This window comes from Solanum pennellii, chromosome 3 (genome assembly GCF_001406875.1).
Source record: "Solanum pennellii chromosome 3, SPENNV200".
Lineage (NCBI taxonomy): Eukaryota > Viridiplantae > Streptophyta > Magnoliopsida > Solanales > Solanaceae > Solanum > Solanum pennellii.
The window spans coordinates 58,434,805-58,456,625 of NC_028639.1; the positions used below are offsets into that span (position 1 = coordinate 58,434,805).

General features: G+C 34.5%; 4 protein-coding genes and 1 long non-coding RNA gene across 6 annotated transcripts; 3 read left to right on the top strand and 2 right to left on the bottom strand.

Moving 5' to 3' along the window:
* Nucleotides 1–993: 993 nt before the first annotated feature.
* On the top strand, nt 994–8,336 carry LOC107014761. Of its 2 annotated transcripts, none has more exons than XM_027915490.1 (6): nt 994–1,296; nt 4,896–5,391; nt 6,019–6,358; nt 6,798–6,896; nt 7,033–7,153; nt 7,872–8,336. In XM_027915490.1, exons 1-6 carry the CDS (start codon nt 1,113–1,115, stop codon nt 8,084–8,086), a joined length of 1,455 nt encoding a protein of 484 aa, XP_027771291.1. In that variant the 5' UTR covers nt 994–1,112; the 3' UTR covers nt 8,087–8,336. The 2 variants fall into 2 exon arrangements, with proteins under 2 accessions (XP_027771291.1, XP_015070304.1); XM_015214818.2 differs by having other exon boundaries at nt 996–1,296; nt 4,905–5,391.
* Nucleotides 8,250–9,985, bottom strand: LOC107014762 (DAZ-associated protein 1). Its single transcript, XM_015214819.2, has 2 exons — nt 9,207–9,985; nt 8,250–9,011 (listed from the first exon to the last, which is right to left on the bottom strand). The coding sequence occupies exons 1-2, from the start codon at nt 9,649–9,651 to the stop codon at nt 8,491–8,493; spliced, it is 966 nt and encodes a 321-aa protein (XP_015070305.1). The 5' UTR covers nt 9,652–9,985; the 3' UTR covers nt 8,250–8,490.
* On the top strand, nt 8,982–12,748 carry LOC114076507. The gene is made up of 2 exons (XM_027915620.1): nt 8,982–9,087; nt 11,624–12,748. The coding sequence occupies exon 2, from the start codon at nt 11,879–11,881 to the stop codon at nt 12,746–12,748; it is 870 nt and encodes a 289-aa protein (XP_027771421.1). The 5' UTR covers nt 8,982–9,087; nt 11,624–11,878.
* Nucleotides 12,749–12,753: 5 nt separating this feature from the next.
* On the top strand, nt 12,754–15,547 carry LOC107013513. Its single transcript, XM_027915489.1, has 4 exons — nt 12,754–13,528; nt 13,621–14,535; nt 14,617–15,162; nt 15,236–15,547. Exons 1-4 carry the CDS (start codon nt 13,142–13,144, stop codon nt 15,428–15,430), a joined length of 2,043 nt encoding a protein of 680 aa, XP_027771290.1. The 5' UTR covers nt 12,754–13,141; the 3' UTR covers nt 15,431–15,547.
* Nucleotides 15,539–16,348, bottom strand: LOC107013885. The gene is made up of 2 exons (XR_001456158.2): nt 15,984–16,348; nt 15,539–15,902 (listed from the first exon to the last, which is right to left on the bottom strand). It is a non-coding gene; the product is annotated as an uncharacterized LOC107013885 (long non-coding RNA).
* Nucleotides 16,349–21,821: the final 5,473 nt, after the last annotated feature.

Consider the following 21,821-nt stretch of genomic DNA (forward strand, 5'->3'; position numbering starts at 1 on the left):
GTGAAATATGAATTTTTCAAAACTATTTTATAAAGATTTTTTTTAAAAAAAAGGAGGGAGGATTGTCGGGGGAAGGAGGTGGAGGAGTGAGTGAGGTGAGAAAAATAATTTTAATTTTATTTTCTTAACTTTTTTTTTGGATAGTAATACTTTAATCTTTAATTTTTAATATTTTATTATTAAATTTTTATCAAGTTGAAATATTTTATTCATGTCAAATGTCATGTGTTAAGATTTTTTCAAATAAAAAAAAAAGTGCATAGTTTAAATGTGTTTTTTTATAATTATCTTTGAAATCACTAAAAATCATCAAAAAAGAAAAAAATTAAAAAATGCACAGTAAAAAAATGTTATTTCTTAATTTAAAAAAGAATGATCCAATTTTTTTTTAAGAATACTTTAACTTTGGCTTTCTAAATGACATGTTTAAGACTATAAAATTAAAAAATATTTTAAAACTTTTAATATAATTTTAATTTAAAACTATATATTAAAAATTTTCTTTAAATTTTTTTCTTTTTTTTTAAGCACTTACTTGAAGTCACATTTGGTAATTCTAAATACTCAAAATCACAAGAACACAACTATAATCCAAACTGCACCAAAAGTGGTGTCATTTAGAGCCTGTTTGGCTCAGCTTAAAAGCTGGTCAAACTGACTTAAAAACTGATTTTTAACTTATTTAGCTTTTTGGCAATACTTAAAATAACTTATTTTAAGTTAAAAAAATTTATTTTAAGCCAAAAGTTAAAAAATGGGGTAGGGGTGCTTTTTTTTTAGCTTATAAGATATTTTAAGTTGACCACATTTTTATTTTTTTGCCCTTAATATTTTTATACAATCTCCAAATTACCCAAATAACCCTAACATGTCTTTCTTTCATTTTTTTCCTTTTCACGTTTGCCATAGCAATTTCAGCACTTTTATCCAAACGCATAACTGCTTATTTTAAAAATAAGTTTCAGCTGAAATATTTTTTAAAGCTGCTTTTATTAAGCTATCCAAACGGCTTTTCAGTGGCAGCATCAGGAACTCTGAATTCCAGAAAAGCAGCAGAATCAGCACAGTGATTTGCCGGAGTTTCTATCGGAGAAGGAAAGGTATATTAAGACATGAGTACTTGTCTACTTCATGTGTTGCCTGCTTGTCTCGCCTCTCCTCAATTGCAATTACAAACCAGGAGGAGGCTACTAAACCTTCATTCTATCCGTCAAAAACCCTTCTTCAGATCTCTACGGATTGTACCCTCTGCCTCTTCTTCTTCGTCTACTTCTTTCTCACCTGCTGAATATCCAGGTAAATAGCTATAGTATCGATTCTGAATGTTGATTTTTGTTTATGTAGCTTTGAAGTCGCTCAACCCCTATACTAAGATGAAACATTTATTTTTATCTTTTTATGTTTGTACTGTGCATTTATTATATGCTTCATGTTAGATTGTTGAATAAACTTTTCTTGACTGATGGATTTCTTTGTAAGTTTATATGTTGGGTGATTTAGCTGTAATTAACTTTGACCCTTTTATCTTAAGAAGCTAAAAATACCTTGGTGTGAAAGAGAATGGCTTTTGGTGCAAATAAGTTTAGGTCGTTGAAAAGAGAAAGCGAGAAAATTAAGTAAGAAGAAAGAGAAGGCCTGAAGTCATTTCAGAAGATTTTACTAAAATGCTTATGGATTTAGGCCCCATTGTCATTGAAGTCGCAACAAACAACAATGTCAATAAATATGAGTCGGTGCTTTTGGTGATGCAAGAAAATAATGTACTAATTTATTCCCTAGCTCGTGAAAAGGATGCAATGACAATCATATGTCCAATGAATCAAGGTAACAAAATTGCAATTACAGCGGAAGAACCAATTCTAGGATAGAATTTTGAGCAGATTTTTTCATGGGGAATTTGTTATTGAAGATTTAGAAGAGCTTCAAAGAGTGCAATCAGTAATGGAGGCTTCTTTATGGGTTCATAAAAATGTACTCTCTCTGAGTAGGCAGTATGGTATCACATTCCAGGCCCGCGAATATGATGCTTTTGGTTGATTATCAAAGAGGATAACATGAAGGGTCTGGATCTCTTCCACCAATAGGAAAAGTTTGAGAAATGCTTCAATACCACCTTTATTGCTTTAGTTCCTAAAAGAACGATGTTGTGGAATTGAGAGATTGTAGACCCATAAGCCTGATTAGTAGTTTCTGTAAGATCATTTCGAAGCTTCTGACAGAGACTCAAGAGGGTGATTCACAAGTTAGTGGATAATTCACAATGACTTTTATTAGAAGAAGACAAATTATGGATGCATCATTAATTGCAAATGAATATCTTGATACCAGATTGAAAGGTGATATTCCTGGTGTTTTATGTAAGGTTGTTATTGAGAAGGTATATAATCATGTTGGGGGGAACATTTAGTTAACATTCTCAAAGATATGGGATTTGGGAGAATGTGAGTTAACTGGATATCATTATGTGTACTATCTGTTTGGTTTTCAATCCCTGTTAATAGCATGCCCGTGATTCTTTTTGCAGCTCAAAAGGATTATGGTGAGGAGATATTATCTTTAATTTCCTATTCATCTCAAGGCACGGAATATTTTTCCAAAATTCTCAAGACTGCCTGCACAAATGATTGGGCACCCAAGGGTGTGGCCTAGTGGTCAATAAAGTGATTGAAAACCATGAGGTCTCAGGTTCAATTCCTAGTAAAGACAAAAACACTAGGTGATTCTTCCCATTTTATCCTAGCCTTGACGGACAAAGTTACCTACTACCTGTTGCTGCTGGTGGAAGGTGCCAGGTATCCCTTGAAATTGGTTGAGCTGCGTGAAAGCTGGCCCGGACACCACGGCATAAAAAAATGGCTGGGTAAGGGAATTCAAGGTTCCCAACCAGAATATCTTAGAAGTCCCATACTTGCTGATAGCTGCCAACACTCTTGTTTTGTGCGATGCTGAGGAAAACAAATCAATAACTTGAGTTGAGTATTTGTGATTTTTCAGGGAGTTTCTGGATTACCAATAACTGGAGAAAGAATCACTTATTTCCAGTCATAATGGTTCCAACTGCTATGATTTAGCTTGAGCTTTAGGTAACCAGGCATGTAGGCTGCCTACCATTTGCTTGGGTTAGCAGTGGGAGCAGTATATAGAGCTGATAGCATATTACTAGGGGTCTTGAAAAAATGTGAGAAAAGATCAGCAATTTGGAAGAAGCAATATTTTTGTGTTTTGGAGGTAGAATGGTGCTGATCGATAGTGTTTGAGATTCTTTCCCAACTTATGTTATGTCTTTATTTTTCCATGCCAGTTAAGATTGAGAAGAGGATTTGCATAAGAAACTTTTTTGTGCAAGGAAGTAAGGAGAAGAAATCATTTAATCTGGTAAGATGGAACACACTAATTATAAACAAGAAGGATGGAGAAATGGGGAGGTTAACAAAATAGAAGGGTTGCTCATGAAATGACTATGGATATTATTACAGAGGTGGAAGCTCAGAGGGTTGGGTAAGCAGTAATGAATATGGAATTGAGGGACATGGTGCACTAACGAAGTCAGAAGTAGTCATGGAGTATCCATATGGAAAGGTATCATATATTTACAGCTTGGTTTCTTGAGCAAGACAGCAGTGGAAAATGGAAGGAACACCTCTTTTTGGGGAAATTGGTTTGGGCATGGCCCCTTGGAGGCTTATTTCCAGATTTACTTACTTTGGCCACTAGGTCTACATCAATATTGGCAGATTTCAGATTTCAATTATTGGAACTGTCTAGAGCTGCTCAATTTCTTAGGTTACTAGATTCCTTTCAATAACTCGCAGATTCAGAAGATAGTTTGAAAAGGAAGCTAAATAGCGAAGGATATTTTACTGTTAAGTCATGTTAGAGATCTCTTACAAGGGTGGAATGCCAGCTTGAACCTTGGGCATGGAAACAAACATGGAAATCAAAAGCACCATAACTTTCCAAAGAGAGGAGCAAAACTGTGCAGCAGATGTTTCTTATGGTGAAAACAAGTTGAGTTTGTCTGCCATTTATTTTTGCAGTGTTCTAATCATTGTTCAAAATTGAAATATCTTTTTAATGCAATTGGCATGCCGTGGATTATGGGCTTATGGCAAGGATACCACTGAACTGTTGAAGTTTTGGAACAGAATAGGGCTTCCAAGAAAGAAGAATCAGTGGAATAGGGTACTTGCTGCATCTAGTCGATGGTTTGAGTTGAAAGAACAGAAGATATTTCAAGTACTCACTAAACAACACTCAGAAGTGCAAATCAAATTGTATAGTTTTGTTTTGTTGTTAGTGCAGAATGGAACATGTAGAGGAGGCTGAATTTAGTCTCGGTTGTTAGAATCACTACAGGCCCAGTCAGGGGTATACTTCTGTTGGATGTATTATTACTATTATATTCTTTTGTACAATTACCATTGCACATTCTTAGGTGCTGATTCATTATAAAATATCTAATTCTTACCTTCTCAAAATAAAAATGATTTTGGTATTTGAAACTACATAGAAGCATAATTTGTAATTTTGTTTGGTTAAAAAAAAAACTTAAGTCAAAGCAAAACTATGGTAGTTCTGAAATAGTATTAGGGACAGTCCTTTTGGAGCTTACATAATATATATGAAATAACTCAGTAGTGCATATAACTTTTCAGCAATTGGATGTTTGTTTACTAATTTATTCCTCTTGTGAAGCCAACGGAACAAAGAACAAGTAATAGTTAAAAGTCTAGTCAGTTATTTGAGGCTAAGCAAAGTTGAATAAGTGCTAACGCCAAAGGGAACATATTTGAGCTCAATCAGATTCTTTTGGTATTTAGAAGCAGCTGAGAGAACTTGATGAAGCTTGGGATTCTTCTTTTGTTTTCATCTCTTATTTCATTAATTTTTCCAAGCTAATCCAGAAATATCACCTGGGACAAGGCCAAAGCGGAAAAGGCAGATAGCAGGGATAGATCAGGAAGAATTACAAGATCCAGCTATTCTAGCAGACCCTGATAGTTGTTTTTGTGAGTTTAAAGGAGTACAAATACACCATAAGGTATATGATGCAGAATCAGTTGCTACAAACCTGTCAGAAGAAGGAACTAGTTCTCAACCTCCTCATGCTAATAAAAGAGTGAATTTACCTATGATTTTATTACATGGCTTTGGTGCCTCTAGTTTTTCATGGAATCGAGCTATGAAGCCCTTGGCTCAAATCACTGGGAAAAAAGTTCTGGCCTTTGACAGACCAGCCTTTGGGTTGACGGCAAGGCTAAATCATGCCAACCATTCATCTCAGGGAAGTGAAGACACAAGACCTTTTAATCCATACTCCATGATATTCTCTGTGTTGATCACTGTATACTTCATTGAGTTCTTAGCAGCTGAGAAGGCAATTCTAGTGGGGTAAGTTCTATTCAAAGTCTACTATGATTTTTCTTGGATGACAAAATCTGAATTCTAATATTTCCATTATGAACAGTTATGGATTTATGTATTTTGAGTTATTTAAAAAAGGAAGTGGCTTGATTTAACTTAAATTATTGCAGTGAAATAGCATTTTTATAGTTATATTTTACTTTCACTATGCGAAGACAATGATCCTTCGCTACCCCAATAATAAAAGAAATGTGAAATAACAGAAATGGTGAAAATAAATTTTCGATGAAAATCAGATGTGTGTTTCCAAATGAATGACTGACCTACTCTAGGATGAACTTTTAGGCGATAAGAATTTATTGGTTATATTCAGTTATGTACATTACCTCTTATTCTTCTATATCTTAAATAAAATAACCTATCAGCATTGTTACTCTTTCTGGATTGACTGATTAGGTTTCTGTTCCTAATTATTTACTGCAAACAGTAGAAAGTGTCTTTATTTGGTCAAGATGAAGTAGATATGTAATTCCCAATGAGAGGATAATGTGCTTCAACTTGTCCTTTGTTGTAGTATTGCCCTCCTTCCCTTTGCTCTTCCTATTTGATTATCAAAGATGTCACTTCTAATCAATAACTAATGAGATATACCAGACACTCAGCTGGTTCCATTGTAGCAGTTGAAGCATATTTTGAAGCACCTGAGAAAGTTGCTGCCCTGATACTTGTTGCCCCTGCAATTGTAGCACCCCTGAATTTAGGGTATGTAACGAAGGACAATTCAAGTGGAAAAAGTAACCAGACTGAAGGCAAGGAATTGGAAGTGAACTCTAAAGGGAACTGGTTTACCTCGGTTTTCAGCATTTTGTCTAAGGTATCCCAATATCTTGGACAGGCAATGATGCGTTTGGTGAAAGGGATGGGAGACATGATAAACTCTTTATATAGGAAAGCTTTATCTGCATTCTTGCGTTCTACCGTTGGTATTATGTTGGTATGTACTCTATTTTGGATCTTCTAATCTATTTATTGAACCTAATTTTCCTTCTGAAAATTTACATCGTGCAGCCTTGTGAAATTGAAATTACGTCTATACTTTATAGTTTCCAATATTTGAAAATTGGTTTTTGAGTGAGATATCCTCCCGGACATTCTTGAAGAAGTTAAACAAGAGGGTGAGATGAGTTATATGTGTAGTGCAAGTCCATGGAACATGTCAGCTGCTGTTGTCTTAGCAGCTCTATTACTTCTTTGATCTTTCTGACATTTATTTGAGGATAGATTTGATATATTTATGTTATCAGAAATAGATGGAAGAATTCTTATGAGTTCTTATTAGTCATTTGCAACATATGCAAAATGAGAAAAATACTTGATTACCACTCTATAAACTTGATAAAATGGGTACAAAAATGACTACCATTTTCTTTCAGGTAAGGATGATAATTGATAAGTTTGGCTTAGCTGCTGTTAGGAATGCTTGGTATGATCCTAAACAAGTTGATGATCATGTCTTGCAAGGCTATACAAAGGTGATTCCTTGGCAGCTAGTTGTTTCCAACTAAATGATGTGTTTGGTTTCTTCTTTTGGGCTTGTATTTGATTTTTCAGATGTGCAACCTGGTTTCATTGTGCATTGTTGTCATGTTACTCTTTTAATATATGCAGCCTCTCAGAGTAAAAGATTGGGATAGGGCTCTGGTGGAGTATACCGTGGCTATGCTTACAGATTCTGCGTCTGAATCAAAACCACCACTGTCGAAGAGACTAAGTGAAATCTCATGTCCTGGTTAGAAAATCATCTATGTGGCATCAAATTGAATTGATATTGATAACTAAAAGAAAACATTTGATTTCAAAATTATTAATAGAAAAGCAAGCAAATCTCATGTGAATATGAAGTACTGAAAAAACAATTATGCTATATAACCAACAGCTCTTGACTACCAAATAACCTTTAATTGCACCATTCTTTTCTAGGCTACTCCCTTCTACGGGAAAAGTATGTCATATGCTTTAGTTCTGTCATGATCCTTTTACATTATTGGATTTGTGATAATGCTATGTTCTAAGAACATATTAGCGTAATGTTGCATGATAAACAATAGACTCCAGTTGCCAGTGTTATCAAAGGCGCGCTTAAGCCTTGAAGTGAGGCTCAAAACGTGTTGATAGCTTCGTCTCGCTGTATGTGCGCTTCAATGTCGTCATCAAGGTTCTAAAGGAAATGTTTTCCTTGCCAATGAGCCTCTTATGAAAAAGTGAAACTAAATAATGATATTTCAGTTTATCATATTTATTTTTTTCAATTTCTTTGGTCATATTTGTCATTTATGTTTATAATTATTAGTCTTGGACTAAACATATATATTTGTATTTTATTTCTCCCTTTGCACCTTAATTCATTAAAGACACCTAGACCTTAGAGCTTTTTTGTGCTTTTCGCCTTTGATAACACTGTTACACAGTGAATACACAAAGTTCCTAATGCTGTTTTTTTCTCTCAGTTCTGATTATCACTGGTGACGGCGACCGGCTTGTTCCGCCATGGAACTCTGAAAGACTTTCACAGTCCATTCCTGGATCTTGTCTTGAAATAATCAAGAATTGTGGCCACTTGCCCCATGAAGAGAAGGTTGACGAATTTGTATCCATTGTTGACAGATTCCTTGAAAGAGCTTTTGGGGTGCAGAAAGAGTCTCATCTGCAACCAGCAACTTGAGATTGATACTTTTTCCAGTTCAACGTGACCAGGATTGATATCAATTGGTGAGCATTAAGTTTGACAATTGAACTGCCTACTAAAGTTCATATATAGGAAATCATTAAGCTCTTCGTCAATTATACTCAAATTCTATAAACACCTATCAGTGCATTCCATAATATAACGTAGGTGGCTTATAGTTGTTTAAGTAAACATTGATTTCTTGTCCCTTGAGACATGTAAATATAATACACCGTGTTTCTTGAGAGTTGTGAATTTTTACTTCAGCTTATTACAAAGCAGCTGAAATCTCTGTTGTTACACAAGAAGCCCGAGATTTGCAGATACAAACTGAAACATGTATGCAGATTTTTGTGATAATCTCATAACTCATCGTAATTCAATAGATGGTATTCTCATCTTCAGACAAGAGGATCAAGGGATATGGTGAGAGAGGGATCCTGTAAACCATGAGGCAGGTCAAAACCAGACATGAAATCATCTCCAAATATCATAGCGCCGGCAGCTAATGCCCCTGCACCTACTCCCATTCCAAAACCAGGTCTAGCATTTCGTGCTGCTGAAGTTCCATTTTGTGGCATGTTTAAATAACTAGGCGGCATGTTATTTGTTCTTGGGAGGGAAGTTGGAATATAACCAACATTAGCAGGTGGAGGTGGAGGTGGAGGTGGGGGCGGAGTACGCGACGGCTGATAGCTTGGTCCTGCTGCTTGTGTGTAGCTCGGTCCCGCCACAGGTGGATGTGAATAATTTGTAGGATATGGCATTGGATGTGCATATTGGTGATTTGTCTGTGGTTGTCTCTCCAGCATTTGAGACGGGGTTAAAGATTGTGGTTGTAGGTATGCTGATGCAGGTTTATATCCATTAGTCAAGTTGAAGCCACTGCTGTTATCCCCAAGCTTAAATCCCTCCTTTTCACCTAGTTTCAAACAAGATGTTGTCAAAAATGGAAAATTCTCAGTCAAGACTCGCAAAGAGTATGGTTCTTCATCCAGGTATTACTATCTGAATCAATATAAACTAGCGTCTTTTCTCTAAGGATTTGTTTCATAGAAGATGAATAACTACACAAATCATGAAGTCTAAAGGAACAAACAGCAACTTAAGTTTCTACCTGGTTGTGAACTAGATTCTTCCCTCTCCTCCGAAACTCTGATGGAGACATCGATAAATCCCTGAGGCTTATTCGAGTTCTTTTTCCGCAATTGAAAGCTCCCAACTTCTTCAATTGGCTTCGAAACCTCAGAGTTCTTATTGTACTTGTCTAGAAACTCTTTCAGAAGCACAGTAGCTGTTCCCATGAGTTTTTCTCTAAGAAAAATGGGTTCTCTACTGTAAACTTCAACATTTAGGGCCAAATCCTGGAGAGAAGTGTCAACCAACATTGAGAATTTGGTTTTCCAAACAGGATTTGCATTGCCTGAAGAATCAATCTTGGAACAGTACTTGTTGTTTGGATCAATCCATCCAACAGCATACCACTGAAGCTTCCACAAAGCCGATGTTCGCCGGAGTCCCCTGGCGGAAATCATGCAGATTTCAATCCATATTTTAGCCATTTTAGAGAAAAAGATAGATTTCAGCTTGATTGATACAAATGGTGATAATATTTGTGCCCCTTCAAAGGTTCTTTTCTTGATAAAAGTGACGATGGAAAGGTATAAAGCTGTTTTGCATCATATTAAGACTACTACCTTACTTTTAGTCAAAGGAAATTACTTTATACTATTATTGAAGTTCTGTTTAGAGATATATAGGTACTTTTTTCCCCATATTATGACTCACAAGTCAATTAGAGGGGGACAGGAATCAGAACAATAGTCAAAAGTTTGCAACAGGACATTGTTGAAAAATGAACTCAACGGTTCACGAGAAAGTAATTTAGGAAAACTACACAAAATTAGACATATTAGATAAATATTTACTCAAAGGATTCAATCCAATATATTTATCTTGATTGGACTTATTGTCTAAACTATTTATCCGACTGTCCCTTGTTCTATTTACTGGACTAGTGCTTCTTCATCCTTCATTCCATCATATATATATACTCTGATGGGATTAAACAGTTATTGAGCAATATATTCCTCCTTGATACCAATCAGAGACACACACACATACATATATATACACATATATACATACACATATATATATATATATACTCTAATGGTATCAAAGGTAATAGACTAGTGTTTTCAATGAAGCACGACTTTTTCCTCTTTGATACCATAAGGGCATTTTATCTCCAATCTGTATTCTCTATTTTATTCTCCAAATATAGAGTTCTTTATTTTTTCAGACAATTAACTCCAATCATAGGCGTATTCAGGATTTCGACAAGATGGTGCATGATTACGAAAAAAAAAACATCTTAAATATAAATTTGATCAATTTGACTTTTAAGTTCTTAATATGAACTAAACTTCAAAAATTATAGGTGCAAAATATATACTAGTACTAGTTTTAGATTTTAATGCACGCATTAATTTAATTATATAAAAAAATTCCAGTGCTAAATTTTTTAGGAAAATTTTCACTGTAACACACTTAAATATTTTGAAAAATTTAAGGAAAAAAATAAAAGAAAAATTAGTTAAAACATTTAAAAGTGTTATCTATAACCACTTGGAGAGTTGCTACTTAAAAAGACAAGATATATAAGACTTTAATTTCCTCAATTAGAGAGGTGCATCCAATCATCATCGTATTATGTATTATTATATGATACTTTAAATGTGTGTTCACACATCTATACTTAAATATTGTTTAAAAATATGACACTACTATATATGATCTAGAGAGGGGAGCATGGATTCACGTGAACCTATGTCACCCCTCTAGATACGCTCTTGATTCCAATTCAATTCTCTGTTTTTCTCTCCTCAATATTATTATTATTATTATTATTTTCAAAATTCACTTTTATTTTCTTATTTCATAATATAATTTTGTTTCTTTTTTCAACTAATCACTTTATATGATTATCACGTAATATAAAATTTTATTTTTGTAAATTTATATTTAATATAAAATTAAATTTCATTCTAAATTTCTAAATATCATAAATTGCAAGCAAATTATATACTATATAAATTAATGGATATACATTGAAAGCAAAATTGTCGTGATAATTTTTCTTTTGGCCAAATACATACGCATATCCCTAAAGTTGTTCGCGCTTTTCCCCCAGGTACCTCAACTAATCAAGATTCCTATTAAATCTTTTAACCCCCTATAATTTGATCCTTTTAAATATTTTTGGCTGATGTGGAGTCAAATTTCAATAAATTATTTTTGGTAATTAGGCGCGTGAGATGAACCTTCCCCACGTGGAAATTTTGACCAATACACTCCAACCCAATTACACGTCAGTGCCACATATTATGTCATCAAACCTAAAAATCAATTTCCCCCCAAATCACTTTTAACCCGTTTCTAAACGAGAAAACCCTAAAAATCTCTCCTTTTCAATGACTTTTACAGCTGAAATTCTTAGATTTTAAAGTGATTTCGAGTGTTTTGTTGAAGGAATCATCGAAGATTGCAGACGATTTTGGAGTTCATTTGCAATTTTCAAGTTGACGAGTGTGAGGTAAGTGACGAGCATGTTGTTGTGATTGTGTGTTTTTAATATATGTGTTTATCCTGTGTTTTTTATTAATATATACTGGGTTTTAGTATCAATGTGGTTGTTGTTGTTAATATATAGATAAAGTTAGGGTTTTTTGGTTTTTATTATTCATAACTGTCAGAAAAATTTGGAGCCTTGTTTCAGGGAATCTTATGGACGCCATTATTATAACTCGTTTTCATCATGGTGGTAAGTTTATTCAGGACAAAACTGGAATTACTTATAAAGGGGAAGCCGAGGTGGAATATGTTAATATCGACAAGGACCACTTCTCAATAATCGAGTTACTTTTTTACACTAAACAATTGGGGTATATTACTGTTGGTGGGTTCTGTGTTAAAGACCCCACAAAAAATGGCTTTATTGAGGTGGACACTGATTTAACATTAGTAAATCTCATCAAAGACCTAAAAGATGGTGACTTTTTAGACATTTATGTAAAGCATGTGGTGGATGATGTAGAAGTGGTCACAACAGGTTTGCTTTGTGGGTCTGTCGTTGAAGAAGACTTAGAAGATATAAATGTGACTGCAAGTGAAGGGTTGAATCATGAGGCTGAATCTGAAAATGTTAATGTGGAAGTTGAGCCAGGAGATATATCAGATCTAGATGTGGAATGGACTGAATCAAATGAAGAAAGTAGTGATGACTCTCAAGAGGATGCTATTCCTGATGTGGATGACTCTGAGGTTGATGAAGAATTAAGATCTCTTAGAAATGAAAGGAGAAACAAAGTGAAAAAGAAAAAACCTACTCAAACTGAGGAAATAAAGCTTGGAACAGCTGGTGTTGATAGAGGCTTTGAAGACATAGGAAGGAATAAGGCTGCTAGATACACTGGAAGACTAGGGGGTGATGAGCAATATATAGATAGCTCAGAATTGGACAGTGAAGACAGTAGGAATGAATTGGATTCAGAATTTGTGAAGGGTGTTGATTTACCAAGAAGAAGAAAAAGTAAAAAGGTAAGATTTGATCCTGATTGTGTTGTAGCAATTTTTGAGCTTGGTATGGTGTTTTAAAGTGCTGAACAATTTAGAAAAGCTGTTGCAGACTATTCTTGTCAATATAAAACTAGGTTAAAATTGAAGCCTAATGACAAAAAAAGAGTTAGAGTTAAATGTGAGGACAAGAAATGTAAATGGTTGCTGTTTGCTAGTATAGATAAAGATTCTGGTGATTTTGTTGTCAAAAATTATTATCCTGTGCATGTATGTCCTCAATCGACCAAGAACAAGTTGTGTACATCTAAGTTTGTTGCAGAAAAGTTCAAGGATGAAATAACCTGTCAACCATATATAAGATTATGGGAAATTCAGGAATTAGTGAGAAAAAAATTTGGGTTATATGTTGGAAGAACTGTTTGTCATAGGGCAAAAAAGAGGATTATCAAGGAGTTCTTAGGTGATTGGAAGATGGAATTTTCAAGATTGTGTGATTATGCAGACATGATTAAACATACTAATCCTGGTACTTCCTGTTGGGTGAGGACAGATAGAGAGTCTCAGCCAGGAAAAACTTTGTTTGTTTACTTCTATGTTTGCTTTGATGCATTGAAGAGGGGGTGGTTGGAAGGATGCAGAAAAATTATTGGTTTTGATGGATGTTTTCTGAAGGGTTCTTGCAAGGGAGAATTGTTGGTTGCTGTTGGTAGAAATGGAAATCAACAGATGTTTCCAATCGCATGGGCTGTTGTTGACACAGAGACAAAACATAGTTGGAGTTTTTTTCTAAAGTACTTGATAGAAGATCTGAACTTAGGCACAGGACATGGACTGACTGTTATGTCAAATATGCAGAAGGTTAGATGGTTTTTGCATTGTATCTTGTTCTATTATTTTTTTTCTTGTGTTGCTAATACTTTTTAATGTTTGTGCTACAACTGCTTACATAGGGCCTTGTACCAGCTTTATGTGAGTTGCTACCAGATAGTGAGCAGAGAAGGTGTGCTAGACATATCTGGTCCAACTGGCATCAATTATGGAGTGGTGAAGAAAGAAGGAAACAGTTCTGGAGATGTGCTAAGTCAAGTTTTGAAGTGAAATTTGAAGATGAGATGGATAAACTCAACAAATTAGGTAATAAAATTTGTGAGGACTTGTTGCATTATGAAAAAACTACTTGGTGCAAAGCATATTTTAAAGAGCATTCTAAGTGTGACATTGTTGAAAACAATATGTGTGAAACTTTTAATTCTTGGATACTAGTTGCTAGACATAAGGCTATCATAACTATGCTAGAGGAGATTAGGCACAAGATAATGGACAGAAATATTGCAATGAGGCAATTTGCTGAAACTTGGATCTCAGATATCTCTCCTATGGCTAGACTAGTACTAGAAGAGAACAAAGATCTTGCTAGATTTTGTGAAGTTAGATTCAATGGTGATATTGGGTATGAAATCTTAGATGGTCAATACAGACATATTGTTGATATAAGAAAGAAGACATGTACATGTAGAACATGGCAATTGAGGGGCATACCATGTCAACATGCTGTGCTTGCATATCAGCACAAAGGCATAGAACCTGAACATGAAGTGGTACATTGGTATAGGAAAGAGACTTTTTTGAAGGCTTATAATCATTTTCTACAGCCAATACCAAACATGAAAATGTGGCCTCACACTAGTGGTGTAGTGATTGAACCTCCTGAACCAAAAGTCATGCCTGGTAGGCCACCAAAGTGCAGAAGAAAGGCAAAGAATGAGCCTAGAAAAAAGTATGGAAAGTTATCCAAAAGAGGAGTAAAAATGACATGTTCACTGTGTCATCAAGTAGGCCACAACAAAAAATCTTGTCCAACATTGGTAAGTTATTATTCTCTTCTAATACATTTACAATAAGCTTCAATTATTTACAATAATCAATTATTATTACTGTATTAATAGGCTGAAATGGGACAACCTGGAGGCTACCCAAACAGGAAACCAAGCTCAAGCCAACCATCACTGTCTAGCCAACCATCAAGCTCAAGCCAGCCACCATTGTCTAGCCAACCATCAAGCTCAAGCCAGCCACCACTTTTTAGCCAACCATCAAGCTCAAGTCAGCCACCACTTTTTAGTAGACCATCAAGCTCAAGTCAGCCACCAGTATTCAATCATCAAGGCAGTTCTATGTGTTTTGATTCTTCAGCTGTTAGAAGAGAGCAACAACCTGCTAAAAGCAGAGGCACATGCAGAGGCACTGGGAGAGGCACTGGGAGAGGTACTGACAGAGGAACTGGTAGAGGCACTGGTAGAGGCACTGGGAGAGGTACTGGCACTGCCAGTGAAATTGGAAGAGGCAGTGTTTTCAACATTGGAGGTGTATCAAGTCAGCAACCTGATCAACCAAGGGCTGTGGAAGCTTCAATATCAACAGGAAGACAAAAAAGGTCCAAGACTATAGGATTTGGCATCTATACAAATGCAAGTGGTAGTCAAACCTTTAATGTAAGTGTATACATAATTTTGTTCATTTCTTACTCTACTATATAAAGTCTCATTTTAAGATATTTCCATGCAGCCTGGTACTTCAGGAGAAAAAGTTATCAATTCGAGAGTTTATAAGGATGCATCTCCAACAAATATTGATATTGGTTATAAGCCTCGAGGACTCAAGTGGAATGGTGGAGATGCTGTCACTGGTTCACAGTTGCAACGTATCACTCAGTCAAGGAAAAACAAGCGTGGAACATCTAGTGCACCAAAGAATGCCTAATTTATGTAGAAAAGTCACTTTTTGGTTGTGTAATTAGCAGCAGAAATTTGTATTGACTGCTTTGAAACTTGGAGCTCACTAGAGCAAATTAATGGCATGAATGATCAATTTTTACTGCTTTTGAGGCACAAATTATCTTCATTCCTTCAATTAAATCATTACAATAAAAACACAAGGCATTTACAATAGAAAAATCGATCTAAATTGCCCATAAAGAACACTAGAATCTACCATACATACTTTTATGAAGGAATCTAATAGAAGACAAATGAATCAACTAAGATTATTTTGTTACACAAATCCAAGTAGCCAATATCACCCCTACGATGATGCATATTATCCATACTTTTCTTGATCGATTCCTCTCCAATTCATATGTTTTGACTCTTTTCAACAAACCCCATATCACCCTCCTAGCTTGAGCAGGCATTTCATCATCATACCATCGAAAATATCCACATCCACCTCGTGCCTACAAAATTAAAGAAAAAAATTGAATTATAAATAAGGTGATTCTTTACTATATTGGACAAAAAAAATGAATTTGATTTACCTTTGAAGTTTTGCAACAAAGGAACCTACGTCCAGGATTGGATTGCGTCCATGAGGTCTTCATTTCCACAACGTTCCCACATTGACATAGTACCTTCGCAGTTGAAGAAGAAGAAATCGATGAAGAAGATAAATTCGACATTGGAACTTAATGATTAAGAAGAAATCAATGAAAAAGAGATATAAGAGGAGAAATAATGATGAAGAGAAACAAAAGAGGAGAAATAAGGGATGAAGAGAAACAAAAGAGGAGAAATAAGGGAAGAATGGGAGAAATTAGGGTTAAAAGGGGGAAGAAGATCGTTGGTGGGTGGTTGAAGATCCACATCAGCACTTTTAAAGCGTCTGCACGCGCTTACAGGACGTGAGATCACGTTTGGCTCCACATCAGCCAAAAATAGTTAAAAGGATCAAATTATAGGGGGTTAAAGGATTTAATAGGAATCTTGGTTAGTTGAGGTACCTGGGGGAAAAGCGCGAACAACTTTAGGGACCTGCGTATGTATTTGGCCTTTTCTTTTTGTTATATATTGACTATTGTATTGTTATTTTTATTTGAAAGATATTTTTTTGTTGTTATATATTGACTTAGTAAAAATCAGGGATATGAAAGTAAAGGATAGTCACTTGGACATAGTTTCCTTTTTTGTGTACATGTTATTTTTCCAGTTTATCCATCAATTTTACGCCTCAATCATAATATTGCTCCCTAAAGAAATTTTACCGTAAAACATATATCTAAAAGGTGTGAAATCTAGCTGATTAGCTGTGTATATACTTTGGTACTATACTTCAAAATCGAAATTTCTGGCATTACAGTTCTAGTATTACGGTTTGTAGTGTGTATGTACATATATATATATCCTTATTATCACAGAAATGTTTGAAACAAAGTAGCTCGCCTAAAGGAAACGCTTTGTATTTTGATGTTTTTGCCCTAACTTCGACTAGAGGGTCGTTAAACCGTAACTTGTTGCTAAAAACATTGTTAGGCTAGCACGACTCACTTCGCTAGACATTGCAAGTCCTGTTTCTTGTTGTTTCAATAGTAAAGAAAATTGGGGGTAGAGTTCCGATCGAGCTTAGACCTATCTTCCTTCCATAAAGAAAGGGGTTGTGAGTTTTTCTAGTTCGAAAGTTCCTTTGATGAAAGTCTTCAAATTCGCTCACATTATGATCCCTTTCTGGGAGGAGCCATTAAAGCTTCTATCGTTCCGAACTTTAGGATGCTAGACCAAGGTAGAAAAACAAAAGTTGGGCTTCAATTGATACCTCCATCTAGCGACATCTTTGGTGAACGATTCGGGATGTAGAGAAGGAAGGAAGAGAAGTCTTAGCCCCAACAAACCGATTCATGTTCTTGACAGGCTTCTTGGCTCCACTTCTACCCACTCTTAAAAGGTCATGCGCAAAGCGAGCCGCACTAGACTAGCAATGGAAGTTATGATCTGACCCCCTAACCTAGGTTTGGGAGAAAACTCAAAAATCCAAAACATTGGTTAGGATTCCTTTCTTTTTAGGCGAGCTACTTCGTACAAAAATACCTGCTTAAATATATCATCTATACATATTCATTTATTATATAGATGATAATACTTTTTAAGCTGATAAAATGCCAAATTTTAAATGCATTTTGGTTTTTTTACTTATTAGATTATGTAAACTTTATACTAATTTCTTGTCTTGATTAAAATGTTCTTTATGTGATTATTTATTCACAAAGGAAATTACTTTTGCTTTCCTTGAATATGCCATTAGATAAAAAAAAAAGTGAAAATATGATATAATATAATTGAGATGTTTCAGAGTTGAAGTCATAATTCTACTTTATGTAAATCGATGTTTAACAACTATGATTATCAACTTTTCGTACTGCATTTTATCAAAAACAAACTCACAAAAATCAAATCATGTTGAATTAATTTGGTATAGTACTTTTAAAATTCAAAGATTGAACCTGGCTAAAAATTCTTTGATGTCCTAACGTATCATAAGACAACACGTAGATAGCGGTGATCAAGCATGACACACTCATTATGGGGGCGGAACTAGGGGTGATAATTTCAGCCCATATTAATAAAATGAGCCCATTTTGATCATATATAATGACTTGGATCGCTCATATTATAATTGGTCAAATATGGGCTTCAAGCTATTTTAAAAGTCTCTTCAAATATGGTCAAAATGGGTTCAATACGGTATCCATTTAATTCATATTAGATCACTTATTTTCACTTTCACTCAATAAAAAAAATTTAGAGGTAAGTTAGTGAAAGTTGGGGTGGAGAATGCCCGGGAGGAGAGGATAAACTTTTTTTTTTTTTGCAAAAACATATTTATTTATTTATTTTTGAAAAAAATAGGATATGTTGGTGGAAGGTGGGGTGAGGGGCAGGGAATTGCCAGGGGCGGGATAATTTTAATTTTTTTTTGAAAAACAGATTTTTTTTATTTTTGAAAAATATTTTTTTAGGGGTAGGTTGGTGAAAGGTGGGGTGGGGGTATGTGGAGAGGGGTACATTTATGTTTTTGAAAAACAATTTGGTTAAATGGGTTAGAACCATTTTGACCAAATCATATTTGACCAAATCCATATTTGACCATATTATATTTGGATGGATTATGATCCAACCTATTTTTTCTCAAATCATATTCAACCCATGCAAAATCAATCCACTCCGACCGTTTGCCACTCCTAGGCGGAACTCAAATAAATTGTTGCTTAGGGTTATGTTATAAATTTATCCATTGTTGGGGAAATATTAGAAATTTTACAATAATAATAACAACATTAATAATAAATAACTTTATTATTTAACAAAACAGTAGTCCTGAAAATAAGATAAAAAAATACTACGATAATATATAAATAATAGTGCGTAAAATAATAAATACTTGAGTCATGTTGGGCACTATTCTAAGAAACTATTTTAACAATGTGAAATGTTTCTCCAGGTTTAAACAAGCACTTTCCTAACTTTAATAAATAGAGGTAATAAGAATAAGCAAATTAATTATCATCAATAAATTATCGGAAAAGGGCCTAAAATACCCTTGAAGTATTGAAAATGGTACACAATTACCCCCATCCACCTATTAGCCCTCAAATACCCTTCACATCCACCTTTGGGTCCAAATTTACCCCTTCATTAACGGACCAAAATTAAAAAAAAATTAAATTATAATTTTTAATTACGTGACACTCAACCATTGGTTGTAATTTAATTATTCAAAATAATTTAAAACCCACCCATTTTAACTAAACCCGCCCCACTTACCCAATTTTAAAAAAACCCATCTCAACACCTGCATAAGTACTCATATCCGCATCCCTGCATCCTAAGATTTAGGAGATGATGAATCTTTCAGATCCACATACCCAGATAAAAGACCCATGTGACCAAGTAAACGTGGCTTATTCCTAATCCTGTTGATTTATCTAGATAAAAAACTCATGTGACCAAGTAACATGGCTTATTCCTAATCCTGTTGATTTATTCTTTAAAACTTTTCTTTCCTGGGTAACTTAGTTGAAACTGTATTCAAGATATTGCAAGCAGCAGATACAAAATGAAATGACAGAAACCATCAAAACTAACAGAAAGTTTAGTCTGCACCTTCAACCCATCAACTAGTCGCCCAGGCATGCTTCCAATATATGTTCTCCCATGGGTTTAGTTAAAATGGGTGGGTTTTAAATTATTTTAAATAATTAAATTACAACCAATGGTTGAGTGCCACATAATTAAAAATTATAATTTAATTTTTTTTAATTTTGGTCCGTTAATGAAGGGGTAAATTTGGACCCAAAGGTGGATGTGAAGGGTATTTGAGGACTAATAGGTGGATGGGGGTAATTGTGTACCATTTTCAATACTTCAAAAATATTTTAGGTCCTTTTCCGATAAATTATTAGGGTATATAAGATAACAAAGCCAAAGAAATAAATAACTTTAAAAATAAAAAGATGTAAAGTGAGAGAAGCACGTGAGGGGATATTTTTTGTTACATTTCAATGCACAAAAGTTATGCCTTTTTATAGGCAAAGATCTACACCTCAACACAAAACAAGTGTCCTAGACAGTTATCTATTTATTTTCAAGCAAAGTTGCCATATGAAAGATAAGTGACAATATTAGGACAAGTCTCAAATGGAAGTAAAAAGAAAATGTCATACACTGCCAACTTTACCATTTAATATTTTAACACACTTTAATTATTTGGTTTTGTAAATACATTTAATAAAATAATATTTTGAAATAAAATATTTTCTAACAATTCCTCACTTATTTCAAAAGATTTTTATAAAATCATAACTTGCTGAATTTTCAGGACAAAATGCAATAGGTTTGGTGTCTTTCGAACTATGAACCAAACTTAGATTGATAAAATTTAATTTTCAGAATTACTGGTGAAATATAATATTTCTATGAACCAAATAATTCTAGTTGTAAATCAGTGACTTTAACAATCACATTTTGATCACAGTAATTTTGTTGTTCAACGTGGTTTTGCGCTTATAGGCCATGCGCGTGCTTGATATTCATGATAGCTCTAGAGACTAGGCCAAAGTCTCATAGGCTCGGCCACGCTCCTACTCTCATATAGGTGAATTTATCAAGTGTACACTGCTTTAAATACACCTTCCTTAATTAAGGACTATGAATTCATTAACTTATTCCTCATTTTTAGTAGCAGTTTCAAACACTCTCAGTTAGTGCGCAGAGTCAATGTCGACTTGTTATTACCCATATGAATCTACTCATGGGATCTCCAATCACATAGGTTGGGTTTTCATCTCTATTGGCTGGCAATTGACCTTAAACCCATTTCTATTGAGGTTTGAAGAATTAATTTTCTTCCCACTAGTTTTGTCAGTGAATCGACCAAATTCAATTCTGACTTCACATAATCAATTGCAATTGTTCCATATTTCAGCAGCTGCTTAACGACATCATGCCTTAATTCATGTGTCTGATCTTACAATTGTAAGATTCATTCTTTGCAATATCGATTGCGGCTTCACAATCTCATTATATAAACACATGAGACAATATCCTTATCAAAGAGATCAACAATTCTTCCTTATCAAAGGGATTAACAGTTCATCCTTTATCAAGGGATCAAAAATATTCTTCATTTAAGGGATCAATAATTCGTCCTTCTTCGAAGAGATCAACAATTCATCCTTCATAAAACGGATCAATAATTCGTCCTTCTCCAAAGAGATCAACAATTCATCCTTCATCAAAGGGATCAATAATTCGTCCTTCATCAAAGGGATCAACAATTCATCCTTCATCGAAGGGATCAATAATTCATCCTTCATCAAAGGGATCAATCATTCGTCCTTCATCATCCTTCAAGGATGAATAATAAAATACAATATTTCTCAAACAAAATAAGATACATAAAGAGTAATAAATCATGCACTAGTTTTTCAGACATGATACGTCAATTTTAAATTTATGCTAAATACATCTAATACATAGCAATAACCACATAAATATGTATCCATCAAAGGTATGTATCTCTTCAACCTTTTTATATGTTGTTTCAATGTGTAACAGATACACATTAATAATTTCATAGCACCAATACGGACTGATCAGGACTGTTACCTGAAGGAAATTTGCAAAAAGAAGATATCATATATTTTTAGCCAACCTAGTTGTCCAACAAGTAGGCAGAATCAAGTGATGTTGCCTCTCTCACTGCAAAATTCACACCTTGCTTGAATTTTAAAATATTTCTATCATATTTTCCTTTCAAATATTGTACCACTAATATCTGAGAAATTTGATATCTTTGCACAAGCGTTCAAGAGGAGTCCGGACAC